The sequence below is a fragment of the Euprymna scolopes genome, chromosome 7, assembly GCF_053919585.1.
Source record: "Euprymna scolopes isolate OS-2025 chromosome 7, ASM5391958v1, whole genome shotgun sequence".
Taxonomy (NCBI): domain Eukaryota; kingdom Metazoa; phylum Mollusca; class Cephalopoda; order Sepiida; family Sepiolidae; genus Euprymna; species Euprymna scolopes.
Window position 1 is genome coordinate 127,361,806 of NC_136488.1, and position 17,174 is coordinate 127,378,979.

Consider the following 17,174-nt stretch of genomic DNA (forward strand, 5'->3'; position numbering starts at 1 on the left):
CTCAGTGCTGCCGAAAAGGGAGATGTCACCGCAATTAAAGCTGCGCTGTACAAGGCATTTGCCATGGATCCTTGTACGGCCTATGAAAAATTTGCTTCCCGAAAACTTCTACCGGAGGAAAGCGTGGACGTTTTCTTCGCTGAGTTAAAGAAACTCGCAGTTCTGTTCGGTGGAGGGGTGTCGGAGCGGACGCTCGCGTACGCGTTTGTGGCGGGCCTTCCCACTCGGGTGAAGCAGCTACTGAGAGCCTCAACCAGCGTTTCAACAACGACCATGGAACACTTGATGGAACGTGCTCGAGCCATCATCAAAGATGAGGAGGACCTGGGGGAACCAGTCGTGATGGCGACACAGACAGGCCAGATTGGCGCTCGGGAGATTCCGAATCAGAACCCTGCAAGCAATGGGAAATGTTTTCGCTGCGGCCGACGCGGACATTTTGCAAGGAATTGCACCAACAGGGGGCGTGTGCGCTGTTTTAAGTGTGGCGGTTTGGGGCATCTAGCCCAAAACTGTGCGGGAAACGTATCAGGGGAGAGGACGTCAGCGCCGCCCTGCTCCCCGAGCAAAATTTGAACAAGGCGCAACCAGTAATAACCGTCTACGTAAACAGGATACCCTGCTCAGCACTTCTCGACTCAGGCTGTTCGCATACTATAGTGAGCACCAGGCTGTGTCCAAGTTGGACTAAGAGGAAGATCAAAGTCACCACGATAGGAGGCGAGACCCAGACATGCTGTGGAGCTGGAACTGTCAAGATCTACACGGACACCGGTGCAGCCACTAAGATCAATGTGCTCGTGACCCAAGGAAATCTCCTGGGGGTTGACCTGTTGCTCGGATACGATGCCATCAAGGCGCTGGGGGGAGTCGCAATTCATCGGGATGGAAAGGTGCGATTCTTAGAGGCCCCAGTGTGTGCAGCGCTCCATATCGATCGGCCGGATTTTACAGTGGACTACGACTCGCGCAAGAGGGCCTGGATTGCATCTTGGAAGTGGACCGAGGGAATGGCACCGACTAAACTCAAGAATGGGGTTGCAGAGTACCCTATACCCAGTGAGGCCCGAGCAGAATACGAAAGGGAACTAAAGGCGTGGATCCAAGATGGCTGGTTAATCCCCTACCCTGAGGACAAGCTTGGGCCTCCGAAGGGTCTAATACCCTTGATGGCAGTAGTCCAGCATAACAAGTCGAAAGTACGGCCCGTGCTGGACTATAGGGAGCTTAACAAGCATATTGAAGCCTACACTGCCGATGCTGACGTATGCGCCAGTAAGTTGAGGGAATGGCGTCAGAAAGGCACTAATGTCTCAATATTGGATTTACGAAAAGCCTATTTACAGGTGCGAGTTGATGAGACGTTGTGGCCGTTCCAGACAGTTTGGTTCCAGGGGCAGAGGTACTGCCTTACACGCCTTGGCTTCGGCCTAAATGTGGCACCACAGATCATGAAGACTATTGTCAACACAGTATTGTCCCAAGAAAAGCCCATGAGGGACTCAACGTCAGCTTACATTGATGACGTATACGTCAATGAAGATGTACAGTCTGCGTCGTGTGTCAAAGAAAAGTTGGCTCAGTTTGGTCTGGAATGCAAGAATCCCGAACGTTTAAGGGAAGGAGCACGTGTATTGGGATTGGATGTTTATGAAGAGGATGGCACCCTACAATGGAGGCGTGGCAGTGAAATTCCAAGCATCCCCAACCTCGTTACAAGGCGGACCGTTTTTTCTTGGTGTGGAAAACTTGTTGGTCACTTACCGGTCTGTGGCTGGCTCCGCGCAGCTGTTGGTGTGATTAAACGCAGAGCAAATTTAACAACCACGGGTTGGGATGACATATCCGATGATGTCCTACTAACTCTGATGATTAAGGAGACACTGGAGAGAGTGAACAAGAAGGACCCTGCCTGTGGGCGGTGGTGTGTTAACGGAGACAACGTAGGTGTGTGGGTTGATGCCAGTTCTTTGGCGTTGGGAGTATCGTTGGAGCAAGGAGGAAACGTGTTCGAGGATGCATGTTGGCTGCGGCCCGTAACAGATTCTCAGCATATCAACCTGGCAGAGCTGGACGCTGTTGTAAAGGGGGTAAATCTGGCCCTGCAGTGGCAGTCTAAGAAGTTGACCTTGTACACAGATTCTCTCTGTGTCTACCACTGGGTGTCTGACACACTTTCAGGACGGACACGAATCCGTACCAAGGCAGCAAGCGAAATGTTAATACGGAGAAGGCTAGACACGCTAAAAAACCTGGTATCTGAGTATGGGCTATCACTGAGCGTCACTCTGGTGCCATCACATTGTAATCGTGCTGACCAACTGACCCGTGTACCTCACAGATGGTATGAAGCCGCGAAGATGGGAATGGAGATTACTGCTCGATCTTGTGCAGTTGCAATCGACCCATGTCAAATACAAAAAATTCATGCACAGAGCGGACATCCGGGTATCAAGAGGACCCTTTATTTTGTGAGGCGTGCATACCCAGCAGTGACCAAGATGGATGTCAGACAGATCGTCAGAAATTGTGAGGCTTGCCAGTCTATTGATCCTGCACCAGAGCGATGGCAGAAGGGTCGCTTGGAAGTTGAGAGTGTGTGGCAGCGGCTGGCCATGGATATTACCCATTACAGTGGCAAGCCCTTTCTAGCTCTCATTGATTGCGGGCCTACGAGATTTGCGGTGTGGCAGCAGATGACCAGACAGGATTCAGCAAATGTTGTTCGCCACCTATCATCCATTTTTTTTGAGCGAGGTGCGCCGGAAGAGCTCCTGACTGACAATGATGCAGCGTTTTGTAGCCAGCAAGTCCGGCAGTTGTTAGATGAGTGGGGCGTCCGTCTACGGTTGCGATGTGCGCATGTGCCATCAGGAAATGGCATTGCTGAAAGAAGCCATCGCAGCATCAAGAGAATTGCTGCCAGGAAGCGATGTACTATTGCGGAAGCAACATATTGGTACAACATTACGCCAAAGGACGGGACGTCCCCTTCAACCGCACCTGCGAATGCTATTTACACGTACCAAGTCGGAGTGAAGGGAATCAACACTACGCAGCCAACCGACAAGGGAACATATAACAGATATGAAGTGGGAGATCCAGTGTGGGTGCGGCCTCCAGGAAATCGGTGCACCGACAAGTTTAAGCGAGGACACATATCTGGAGTGATTAGCCAGCAGTCTGTTTTGGTCGATGGAACCCCACGACATGTGCGAGATCTTCGCCCAGCTACCGAGGTGCGTCATACAACTACAGAAGAAAGCAGTGAAGCGTCTAGCGATGAGCTGCCGATGCACGGATTCAGTGAGCCCCTTCCAGAGACTGATAGCGATACTTCATCTGATGAGGCGGAACCAGATCCAGAGCCCGAATCTGAAACAGTGAATGTACCTCTTCGCAGAAGCACACGCACTAAAAGGCCACCCCCCCAGTGCTCTCTATGTGATCATCAGATCAGGGGGGAGTGTAACGTGCATCCAGGAGATAAGCGCCCGCGTGTTTGCGTGTTGTGTGGGTACGTGGGAGAGACGGATGAGGGGAAAAAGACTTACCTCGAGACCAGCTCAGCGTTACCGACCAAAAATAGAAAAGAGGGACCAAGATGGCGACCGCCGTCTTTTGTAAAGTATGATGTCTCGCAAAGTCACACGAATTCTCGGAATATGCAAATTTAGCCGACCTAGAACGACGATAAAAGCGGGTGAGGGGAAAGACGTGGTGAGTGACGATTGAGTTGGCTGGGGAATCGTGTGGCTGTTGCTTCTTGTGCCGTGTTGAGGATATCTTACCGTGTTAAAGAGAGAGTCGGGCGCCATCTTGAATTTTTCCCTACATTTTTTTTCTTACAGTAATTTCTCACTTTTACAGAATAAAACACCTTGTGTATATGGACGACCTGAAGTTATTCGCAATAAATAAATAAATAAATAAATAAATAAATACCCCCCTCCCCAAATGGAACTGGAAAAGCAAATAAACACGAACAGAATATTCAGTCAGGACATTTCTATGAAATTTATAATGGAAAAGTGTGCATGGCGAGAAATGAAAAAAGAAAACCCTAGATATTGGATGGCATGGAACTACCCAACCAAGAAGAGATAAGAGCACTTGGCGAACATAACTATTAATATTTTTTGGGAGCAGACACCACGAAATCAACGAAAATTAAAGAGAAGATTGAAGAACAAGAAAACTCCTTTAAAATAAATTATACAAAAGAAATCTAAAAAACAAAATAATTATAAATAAACACCTGGGTAGTACTCGTATCACTTATGAGATATTCTGAAACAACTGGGGCATATTGACCGAAAGAATAGGAAACTCATGACCATATACAAAGAAAGCCCTAACCCTAACCCTAACCCCAACCCTAACCCTACACCAAAGGATTATAATGATCGACTCTACACGAAAAGGAAAGATGGGGGAAAATTTGGAAAAGATAAAATGTCACATACACACACACACACACACACACACACACACACACACACACACACACACACACACACACACAAACACACACGCGCGAACGTGCGCGATTAAAAATAAGTAACAAAGAAAAGCAGAAAGGCTAATCATTGCGGCAAGAAACACCGTCAAAACGAACAATACAGGAAACAGAGAAACAATGCACGAAACCAGAAGAGAAAATCGGAAGCGAAACAGCCACACGGACGACAACATTGGAAACTGTACAACCGACTGCATTGTAAACACGTAGACAAATGGTATAGACACAATCCAGATGTTAGTATTGGAAAACGAAAATTAAAAAAAAAAAAAATGCCCTGGAGATGGAGGTACATATGAACTCATCCAAACAATAATGTTGCATATTGAAGGGGGCAGCTCCCAATTTTTAGTTAGAAACGAAGTAATTAGGATCGAATATAATTATTATTGGAGGAGAATGCTGGAATCGAACGCAGTTATTAAAAGTTAAAATGAATATAGTTTGTTAGTTAGATTCCAGGAATGCAGTGGAATTATCCATTGTAGCGAGGAATGCAAATTAGAATAACTTTTACAACAAAGGATGCAGGTAAACAGAACGAAGAGTTGATTTAATTTGGATCAGGAGCAGGAATAATAGAACAATGCAAATATCTGGGACTTGTGTTGCCAGGATACGTGTTGAAATCATGTGCGATGACGTCACAAATAAATACATCAAGTATAGAATTAATATATTGATTTAAGTTAGACTAAGGTAGTCAGTCGACGTAGTCCGAGTCAGTCAGTCGGAGGAGTCCGAGTGAGTCGGGAAGACTGAAAGAAATCCCCTAGGAAGCTAAGAGGGTCAGGAAAAGGCGACAATGTAGCAACGTAGCAGGCATTGAATTCTAATCACCAACTGGATGAATAAACGTCTTGTATTTGTTATATATTTCTTTTGTCTTCGTTCGTCATTCAAAGATAAAGTGTTTTGTCTTTATTGTCCTGTATAAAGAAATTTGCATGAAAGCCCCTTGCAAAGGTTGACTATATCACCCTCTTCTTCGACATCTCCATCTCGTTACAACACAGCGATTTGGTTACACATATATACAAACGTATGTACCCTCTGTACACACACGTTCATTAGAAGAACATTTTATATACCAGGCACTTTATATACACTCACTACACCCACAACGCAACAAGGAGACTAGATGTAATAATAGTTTAAAAAAAGAATGAAAAGTATTGCCAGATCGTAAGTTTGGCCGCTCCAGCAGACGACAATGAAGCAGAAAAACGAAGCAATTACACGGAAGTTGCTAAGGGTATGGACATGAAAAAAGTATATAGTTCCAATAATCGTGAGAACATAAGAAAAAATTCTGAAAAACCTGGAAAAATGTCCGGGGCAATTGTAATCGAAGGGGAGACTGAAACGACAACGATTGAAACAACCGCAAAAAAAAAAAAAAAAAAAGGAAAACGCTAGAAAGCGGAAACCAACTGACATAAACTACGAAAGCTAACCAGTCAAATAAAAGTTCCGATGGAAAGAAAACAAAACTATAACAAGAATACTGTCACATGAGCCCAAGGGAACTGAAACTGCAAAAAAAAAAAAAAAAAAAAAAAAAAATTATAAACAGCCCCCCCCCCTTAAAACGATAGCTTCAACATCGACTAATAAAAAAGCTAATCGTGAAAGGTCAAGGAGAGTTAAATGACTGAGAATGGAGAGTATTAACCAGATCTCCACTAAAAGAGTACAGATAGTACTGCGACCCCAAGAAGGCTGATTGCCTGCCAAATCCCAGTGAAGACCAATGATCGTTGCCAGAGAGAAATCAATAGTAACCGTCTGCTTCAATGATGCAAAGTCATTTGCGATGGTTATCGAAAGAGGTGGAGAGTAATGCAAATCTAGAGAAGTACCATCGGTTATCAGTAGCGTAACGGATATAAGTGTTGAGTTATAATCAGTTCCAAGTGACAATCTTCTGAATATCGAAGGTTCAATCCTCTGCAGGCGATACTAAGATTAGGAATCACTTAAGACTTCTACCCAATCTCGTGTGGATTAATAAAGGCTTTCGTTCGAAATTCTGTATAGATTACCGAGTTAAATGTAAAAATTCCTGAATTCGACAAAACGCACTTGAAGAAAGCTAGAGGCCACATTAACCGAAACGTTGTAGTCGTTGAATTATAAAAATAATGCAAGCTAACGATTTCCATCTAAAAAAGTTCTGAAACATACGACAAAGATCGGGGTTGTATTACTGTACACATAGATTCGAAAAAGTTGTCAAAAAACAAATATATAACAAATAAATGTTATCAAAGGCAATATAAGTTACTTTTCTACCTAACTGGATATATTTTTGGTGCTTTTATTTAATGTAACATGTTTATTCAGCTCGAAAAACATGCAGTGTTTACCAATGTATTGGAAAATTAAAAATGGCGCTCGACTCCCTTTGACACGGTAAGTTTGGGAAAAGGAGTTAAAAATTAAAAAAAAACTAGACAAAATACTATTAAAAACCCACCGAATATATGTCAACCTATGTCATGGTAACATATATTGAGCGAGTTTCTTTGATAACATTTATTTGTTATATATTTGTTTTTTGACAACTTTTTCGAATCTATGTGTACAGTAATACAAACCCCAACGATCTTACATAGATCAATATTATCTTTGTTAGATCCGTTGAAGATTTCTTTTGCTCAATATCCGCGAAAATTATACAGCCTGTACGTGATCTACAACCATGATTCTTTCCGATTTCTTTACGGTTTACGGGAGTTCAAGTCCCTATTTACCGCTTCTAAAAAACAAAAAAAAAAAAACAAAAAAAAAAAAACAAACAAACAAAGAAACAAAAACAAAACAAACAAACACAAAAAAAAAAACGGCTGAATATAACACATGGGTTTAAAGCGGATGATATACAGCCCCTTCGAAAGAGACACCACTTTGGATAGGATTTAAAAAATCTACTCAAAAAAGGTTTATCTTTTTCTCAAGACAGAACAGACACTAAATTTTTATCATGATCCGTCAGCCAAGTAATATTCTTTCTTTCCCGACTAAAGAACGGATATTACACAATGCCGGTTCTTTAACGTTCGCAACCAAGCAGCCCAGAAAGAGAAATTCTGAAAGGTTATAAAAATAGACAGGCTTAAAAACAGCATGAGCAATCTAAAGCCCAATAAAGGGCTCTACCACAGCAACAGAAGCTAAGTGTTAATTTTTCCTGATTTTTTATTCAGGTGACTTGTCTAGGAGGATGAAAAAATCTTTCTTTTTAGTTTGACTTGTTTTTGAGAGAGAGCTGGAATGTGCTATCTAACGTATCTTCTTTACGTAAACAATGCCCGACTCTTGATACCCAGAAGTCTTCAGCTAAGTATTGTAACGTTTGGTTCTTCTTCCGACTTGGTGAGCATTCTTGTTCTAATTTCTGCGTCTTTTGCAGATACCAGTTCTTGCACGAATATTAAGCATTTTAAGTCATCGGTGCTAAGTTTAGAAAGTTTGTTATCGTCAGTGTTTATTAACGATTGATGCAAACATTAAGCAGTCTGTATTATTTTTCTTGTTTAGTTAAGAAATTTCCACCTTTTGTGGAACAAAGAGGTTTTAGGTTTTAGTTTTGTTAGAATTTTAACAGTTTTAGCACAAGTCAAATCACTAGTTTTTCGTGGTAAAATGTAGTCGATGAAATTGTTAGTTTCGGTAGCTCTAATTTGCGGAGGAGTAGGGAACTTGTTTTTAAAGGTGTGCCAATTTTTTACAATCTATTATATTTAGATCTTCATACCTTCTGAAATATGAAGATGTTTTATCTTCCTCTAAGGAATAAGTGAATTGTCAATTGTATTACAAATTGCTTTTCGTTAAAAGGTATTTTTATTCTTAGTATTTTGACCCCATATTCGAGACTATTTGTAATAGTAATTCTTCAAACTTTTGCTGCTGTTGCAGTAGTCTTTTTTCGTTTTTTGCTGTCTTTTCCTGCTGTTTATTAAGTAGAAGTTTTTAATTTTTTAATTGTCTTTCTTCGATTTTTGTTGGTATTCCATTTGAAATTTTTGTAATTTATCTTCGTTCTTTTAACTGCTGATCAATTTTATATTTAACCAATTCTAGCACTGTAGGCTTGAAGTCCTTCATATTGAAAAAAAGTGTTTTTATAGGTATGGATTTATAAATTAAAATCTTACACACTTAACGTAAAAACGCAAGCAAAGTATAATTTTTTAGCACGTGTTTTGCGTAAAGGTTTTACGGCTGGACTTTAAGCAGCAGTAAAAATAAGGGTTTATAATGTCAACGGTTGCACATTGTTTTATTCTAAGAGAGAAAGATGTATTCCTTTCTTGTTCAAGTTAGCATTGGAATATTGCATTAGTGCAGGAATAAAATAAAATCACCCAAATCCTCAAGTTACAAAGATTCTTTAAACCCGTCGATAAAGCCTGTTTTTAGCACTTGAGGTAGTTGTGAAATTTTAACGTTATTTCCCCGCATTTGACTTATTTTTTTTTTCAAGGTTTCCGAATAACTGGTTTTATGGTTGGCTTGTGGCTTGTGGCTTCCTTTATAAGGTTTTTAAGTAAAAAGTCCTTAAGAATTCCCCGGCGACAAAAGTTTGTGTTTCTTAATTTTCCCTCGTCGCCAGTATTGTTGGTGGCAAAGGTTCGAGATCCAAAATGTTCCTTGCCGCCAATGTTGTGGACCTGTAAGGGTTACGGAGAAAGACACAATTTGGTAATTAGTGGCAAAAAATATCGAACAGACCCCCCCAGCAAATTAAGATTATGGGTATACGTTAGGCCTAATGCCAAGTATGCCTGACCTGTGCTAACGCAAAGAGATATTTTCCTTGTCTTTATAGTAAGTGGAATAGTTCATTATTATCTGTAAGGTGGACACTTGTGATGGGACGATTCCAATAAATTTCCTGATTCCGATACAATTACCGATTCCGTACTAAATTCCCGATTCCGATAGAATTATCGATTCCAATTCCGATTCCGATTCTTTATAAAATCTCTAAATATTTAATTATATAATTGTATTTTCTCTAATAACCGTAAAAACAGACATGTTAAAAGTGCAAATATTTTCATAAACGTAAAAATATACTGGAACTACTGGAAGATTTAGCTTTAAAGAAAATCAAATTAAAAAAGAATTAAAAGAATCATTTTGGCATCGGAAAATCGGTACAATTTTTTCCGATTCCGATACCGATTCTGATACCTTCAAATATTCCGATTTTCCGATTCCCGATTCCGCTTAATCGTCCCGATACTAGAGGCCACACTCCAACAAAGTGAATTGTTTCACGTTTTGGGTATGCTTTGAAGGATCAAGAGTTACTTTTTCGTTAAAGCCTTGGCGTGAATTGCTGTTCTTTTGTGTCCTGGATCATGACGACGAAAAAGTGTATGTCTATTGAAACAACACGCTCACCACTGAAAGTTTGTTACGTGGTATACTGTATTCAATATTTCAACGTATTTTTTACTAGATTGCTATTATGTAATAAAGTTTTCTCCGGCAACATCAGTTTCAATACTGATCCTAAAGACAATATGCTCATCACTGAAACTTTGCTTTGTAGTATACTTTTCTCCAACAGCACCGTTTTCAATAAAGAACTCGGAAAAAATATGCTCGTCACCGAAACTTCGTTATGTAGTATACTCTACTTGAACAAAACATTTTTTTAATACTGAACTCGGTAATAATATGCTTGCCACCGAAACTTATACGCTACTCAAACAACACCGTTTTCGATACTGAAATTTGAAACAATATACTCGCCTTGTAATTAAGTTATGCGGTACACTTTTCTCCTCCTCCTCCTCCTCCTCCTCCTCCTCCTCCTCCAACAACAACAACAACAACAACAACAACAACAACAACAACAACAACAACAACAACAACAACAACAACAACAACAACAACAACAACAACAGTTCTCATACCGATATTTATCGCTTAATGATATTAACCTTTCGAGTGCTAAAACACGTCTAACAAATTTCTATTAAGCTCGTTTTTTATATGGACAGCAAGCAGACCGGTTACATGTTCTCGATATATATGTTCTAGTATGCACTTCCATCTAGGTTTTGCATCCCAGCCAGAGTCTAAGAGTTTTATGGCGGCGATAAGGTAAGTTTGACTATTTCCATCACTCGATTCAGGCCCTGAAACATCACGTCTACCAGAGAGTTATTTCTACTTTGGTGTACCGACCAGTCATGATTTGCTCTTCGAATAGAATGATCTCATAACTGGTTAACATCAGGGAAATAGTCATTAGTAATCGTTATCCTGATTACTTAATCTTTGATTGCACCCACAAAACGTTATAAAATTTTGATCTCCAATATCTTTCGCGCTTTCAAAGTGTCCTTCAAGCTGTCGTGGATTGGCGGAATTAGTCGGGAACTCGTTAAACAGATCAAAAAGTATATTGATGGACCAGAAGAACAAGCGAATCGTAGTCGGCAGGAAAGAGTATCAGATAAAAAGATTTTATGCACTCTTTTTTTTATTCGACCCTGTTTGCTTTGATCTTCGAGTCGCCTGTTCTAATTCACCACTGTTTTTATTTTCTGTTTCTTTGCGTTTGTTTTTGTTATGGAGTCTGTTTTTTTTTCATCGTTTTCCAGTTTCTCACATATCAAAATTAGAAATTTTTGTTTTCGAATTTAAATTCTAGTGCAACACTAATTGTATAGGGAGCACCAGTCTATACTCGGAAATGCGGATTAAGTAACACGTTCCATCGTAGATCCGTCTGAAAAGGTTGGGTTCTTTGTGTCGCTCGTGTTTTTAGATCTTAGAATCATATCTATCACCAAGCAATGCTTGTTGTGTCAATGAGTATAAAACGGAGTGTTTAAATCCCCCGTCCTCCACTGAGTACTTTAAACATTATGGTATATTATTAAAAAAAAGCTATCGTATATATTCGTTCAGATAAATATTATTTGGGAACACTTGCGACGGTTAATTTTAATTCCTTCGTTTTTGATAATGGGTGCATATTCATATTATATATATATATATATATATATATATATATATATATATATATATATATATGCGACGGTTGTAGGTTCCACGGCTGGGGAAGGTGTATGTCTAGACGCACTGATGAGTTGTAATACAACGAAACAGTACTGTATGTGAATGACAATTAAAGCCCCCCTCTTTGGGTTGAGCACTTTGTAAATATATTTTCCCCCGAGGTGTATTTAAGCTATTAAGCGAAGCTCAATATTAGTTTGTTTGTAAATAAACTTATGATTAGAGCACTGTTGTGACGAGCGGGTGCGCATTTAATACACACTCGAGAAGAGATATTTACGGCACGGATTCGTGGTCCGATAGTGAGAGCTGCCGACTGTCAATACGACGGTTGTAGGTTCGATGTGGATGGAAAAGCGTATGTCTAGCCTCACTGATGAGTTGTGATGCAACGAAACAGTACTGTATGCGGATGACTATATATATATATATATATATATATATATATATATATACATATATGTATATAGTAGAAATGGTAATTAGTAAAAACCTGAAGAAAGTGCTCAATACTGTTGTAGAGCAAATATGTGTTTTATTTTTCATTACCGTTTTTTTCTGTTCAGTTACATTTTTGTTTCAGCTACGCGACCGTTTTTTGGCCGTTATGTAGCCTCCTCAGACTTTACAGAAAAACGGTCGCGTAGCTGAAACAAAAATGTAACTGAACAGAAAAAAACGGTAATAAAAAAATAAAACGAACAACACGTTTTTCAAAGTCAAGTAAATATCTGACGAAGAGATCTTTCTCGAAATATTATATCACACGGACATACCACCAGACCGACTTTCTCAGGTAACCACTGTGCAAATATAAATATACTGCGTATATGAAATATGAATATGTACACATGTATTTATAAGTTGTATTAATAAATTTCTCACCTGCTTCAGCTTGTGTCTTTCCGTTACTTCTGCATTGTACCGCCTTTTACAATTCCATTTAACTATATATAAATATATATATATTATTATATAAATATATATATATATATATAATATATATATATATAAATATATATATATATAAAAATATATATATATTTATATATATATTTTTATATATATTTATATATATATATATATATATATATATATATATATATATATATATATATATATATATATATATATATATTCCTAAAAAAAGTGAACATTATTGAACCAGTCGCTTTATACGTAAAAAGGTTTTATACAATCATCTTCGGGGAAATTTAATGTTGTCGATTTTTTTATTCCCTCGCTTTTTGCCCAATTATGTCTCTTAAACGTCTTTTCATCGATTAAATCAATAAATGTTATTTTAAACGTTTATATAGTGGGTCTACACGTTCATTGATATTTTTACACTGCTCTTCATTTTACTCTTTTCTCGTGCTAATTATTTCCTTTCTTATTTCAATGTTAACCAACGACGATTGTCTTTTGACTAGTTGTTGGTCAAAGAAAGTTTAAAAAAAAAAAAAACCCTGTTTAATATAGTCTCTTTACACAGTCTGCGAGCATGAATGTGTGTGATGTTTGTGTGTTCTTTATAGAAAAAAAAAGGGTTATGGAATCGACATAAAATCTAAAAGTACATTCTTATGTAAAATTCACCGTGGGAGACAATAGAAGTTTCTCCTGAATCTTGAATAGAGCCCGAAGGGAGGTGAGGACAAAAAGCTGCCTTAAAACTTCAAATATATCGCATTTTGCTGAAATTGATATCGTTTGAATAAGATTATCCAGGAAAAGCCAATGGATGTGGTGCCGAATCTCAGCGTCATCCTCATCTATCTTCGAAACTAAAAGTCTCAGACTAGCGGCAGGGGCCTCAAATGATTAGATTTTTTTCACAGGCCGTTCTTTTACGAGTGTTAAAATATTTCTGATTTCTAATGAGGGTATGACCCTAATGATTTCGACGATCTTACTTAAAACTTACAGTTTTTTTTTTTTTTTTTTTTTTTTTTTTTACACAGTGATCACCACTTATCAAGGCCCGGAAGCCACTCAGGGATAAGGGTTATTGCAAGTACATTACGTTAGTGAGGAGATTTGCTCAAGTGTTTACTTAAGGGGGCGGTTCATTAGGAATTTGTTAACATTGGACTTGAAGACATCCAAGTTGTAGTCCGGAGGGGAGCAGGCAGACGGAACAGAGTTCCACAGGCGTGCAGTTCTAAGAAAGAAGCCTTGTTCATGGAATCCGCGTTTTGATTTAGGCACAGATATAGAGTGGGGGAAATTTTTCACAGTGGATTCAGCCAGACGGGTGTTTTTCGTGAAAGATTGGCCAGAGGGGACCAGAGATTGGAGTTCAGACGAGCACCTGCCATGGAAATAACGATAAAACAAGGACAGGCTCGCAACGTCTCTTCTGTGGGAGAGAGGTTGCAGGGTAGAGAAAAGGGCATCCCCCACTAAGCCACGAAGTCTATTTTGTACTCTGTCAAGGCAGGATAGGCTGTTTTTAGCAGCTCCTGCCCAGTTAGGACAAACAACCAATCGAAAGCCTTTATTATAAAAATATCGAAATTTGGATTCAATTCAGTTCGCTGTCAACCTTCGTTTTGAAACGACTGAATCGTGACTTCATTGATTCTTTGTCGCCATCTTTTTTATTAAGAATTACTCAACACTCGAAATCATGACTGCATTGGTTCTTTCGATGCTATCTCTGTTATTAAAAATTACTCAACACTTGAGATCGTGACTGCATTGATTCTTCGCCGCCATTTTTGTTATTAAGAATTATTTAACACTCGAGATCTTGATTGCATTGATTCTTCGCCGCTATCTTTGTTATTAAGAATTACTTAACACTCGAGATCGTGACTGCATTGATTCTTCGCAGATTTGATTTACTACCGCCATCTTTGTTCAACATAATGTCTTAACACTTGACAAAGGATCTTTAACCGTTTAAAATTGTTTTTAAGGGTCAAAAATGGGTCAAAAGTGAAAAAATCGTTATACATTTTGCACGTTCATCTTAGTTTATTTTTAAACTATGTGTATGTGTGTATCACATACGCATATATCATATATAGTATACACACAAAAATATACACGCATACACACTCATTTATATATACATAAATTGTATACATACATCTACATATATTTTACACACACACAAATATACATACATACATATATATATATATATATATATTAACCACACACATATGCATTATATATGTATATATGTATATATGTAAACATTTGCATATATTATGCACGCACATATATACTTATATTATACACACGCTTATACATATATACGTATATAGTATTTACACAATGTATATATATGTTTATTATGCACACATGCGTATACATATTATATACACGAGTATACATATATCTTACACAGAAATGTACAAATATGTGTAATAAATCGGACAAAATCTTGCGAATATGACGTTTCGGTATAAATTATATCTTCTTCATATATGAAACTGCCAAGCGGAATAAGATGTTGTTTCCAACGGAGAAAATATAAATAATGAATGAGGGAGGGAGGGAGGGAGAGAGAGAACGAGAGAAAGAGAGAGAGAGGGGAAGATATATATACATATAATTATAGATAGATAGATAGAGAGAGAGAGAGAGAGAGAGAGAGAGAGAGAGAGAGAGAGAGAGAGGAAGATATATAATTATAGATAGATAGATAGGTAGAGAGAGAGAGAGAGAGAGAGAGAGGGGGGAAGATATATATATATATAATTATAGATAGATAATAGATAGATAGACAGATAGAGAGAGAGAGAGAGAGAGAGAGAGGAAAATATATATATATATATATATATATATAATTATAGATAGATAGATAGATAGATAGATAGAGAGAGAGAGAGAGAGAGAGAGAGAGAGAGAGAGAGAGCGTGCGTGCGTTGGAATAGATCATATGCGTGCACGACTTGAGCAAGCCTGCGACTAGCCAAGCGCGTGTAGTATAACAGTAACAGGAAACGAGAGAGAGAGAGAGAGAGAGAGAGAGAGAGAGAGAGAGAGAGAGAGAGAGAGAGAGAGAGAGAGAGATGGTGGCATGTAGACATGTCTCAAAGAATACGAAGAAAAAGCAAGCGTTTTGTGTGACAGGACGATTACGACAGTAGAGCTGACCAACCAACGCGCACCATGTTGTTGTGACTGGACGACAGTCATATTTTTCTTCGCTACTTCCATTGTACATCACTCTTTTTTTTTTATTTCCATTTTACGCCAAAGAAAAAAAAAAAAAAAAAAAGAAGAAAAGAAAACGGACACACTTGCTAACAAGCAAACGATTATATTAACACCAAAATACACATCCAGTTTATTTTATCTACATCACATTTCATACCTATCAATTCTTCTGATTTAAAAATAACAACCCGGGAATTTTATTTATTTTTTTTTTGTTTGTTACAGCAGAACAATACGCCGCAGAACAAGTGCGCCAGGGATAATATCATTTCTCAATGTCCGCTTGAAATACTGCAATATGAATTATTTTTCTTTTACAACGAAATCCGCGCGTTAAAAAAAAAAAAATAAAAAAGCCGACACATTGCTTTCCTTTGCCCGCGATGGCTGGGACTACATACCTTTAACGAGTGCGCATCGACATGTCATTTTATTTTTATTTTTTGAGATTCGAATGAACGCACAGTGTTGAAAAAAAAAATATATAAAAGACCTCTTGCATTCTTTTATTTCAGGAATTCATTGTCATTATCGAAGCGTACGTGTTCAAATTCGAACACAAGCAAGGATACGCCTTTGAACGTCTAGCAGCCACGCAGCTTCTTTTTAGTGTAGTCGGCAAGTATTCCTTCGCGGTATATTTCAGACACAACTGCAACCCGGAAAAAAAAAAATTTGACATACATATACATATATATAATGACTCGTTTGGGTTATATTTTAACTATACTCTCTGTACTGATTACGTTATGGGACTATCTACTAACAGATGGAACAGCAGGTAATATATTTAAATTTTATTCCCCCCACCCCGACAAAGGAAACCCCAAATAAACAACAACCTTTTACATCCCCCCACTCCGTTCATTGTGCTTACATATTGAATTTTAAATGCATGCCAGACTGTGTTAATGTTGATCCATTCAACATCTTTAACAAAATATTTGCGGAGGTATACTGTTCCGGTGTCCTCTCTAATCGAAAATTGTTGTTATTAATTAACCACTGAGATTTTTTTTATTGGGATATCATCGATTGAGACAACACATTTTCAGATCACACACACATACACACATACACACAGATACACGCCACACACACACACACACACACACACACACACACACACACACACATTAATATATATATATATATGTATATATATATTAAAAATTGGGAATGATATTCCAACGTAATAAAATTCTTTACACACACACACACACACACACACACACACACACACACACACACACACACACGCGCATATATATATATATATATATATATATATATATATATTTATATATACATAAAGTCAAGATATTGTAGAATTGGATTTACAGTATTTTATTCGAAACAAGGAATACGAAGTAAAGGTGAAAGGTTCTTTATTCCATGGAGTTTCAAAGATAGGCTTTTTCCTTAA

The 17,174-nt window shown here is 38.4% G+C and overlaps 1 protein-coding gene across 1 annotated transcript in view; it reads left to right on the plus strand.

Annotated features, from left to right (window-relative positions):
• Window positions 1-15,585: 15,585 nt before the first annotated feature.
• The window catches only part of LOC145279937 (uncharacterized), a 147,615-nt gene continuing 146,026 nt past the window's right edge, over window positions 15,586-17,174 (plus strand). Inside the window, exon 1 of the mRNA XM_080131521.1 lies at window positions 15,586-16,529. Coding sequence (XP_079987647.1) covers window positions 16,448-16,529 — 82 coding nt within the window. The 5' untranslated portion in view covers window positions 15,586-16,447. The remainder of the gene's footprint in view (window positions 16,530-17,174) is intronic.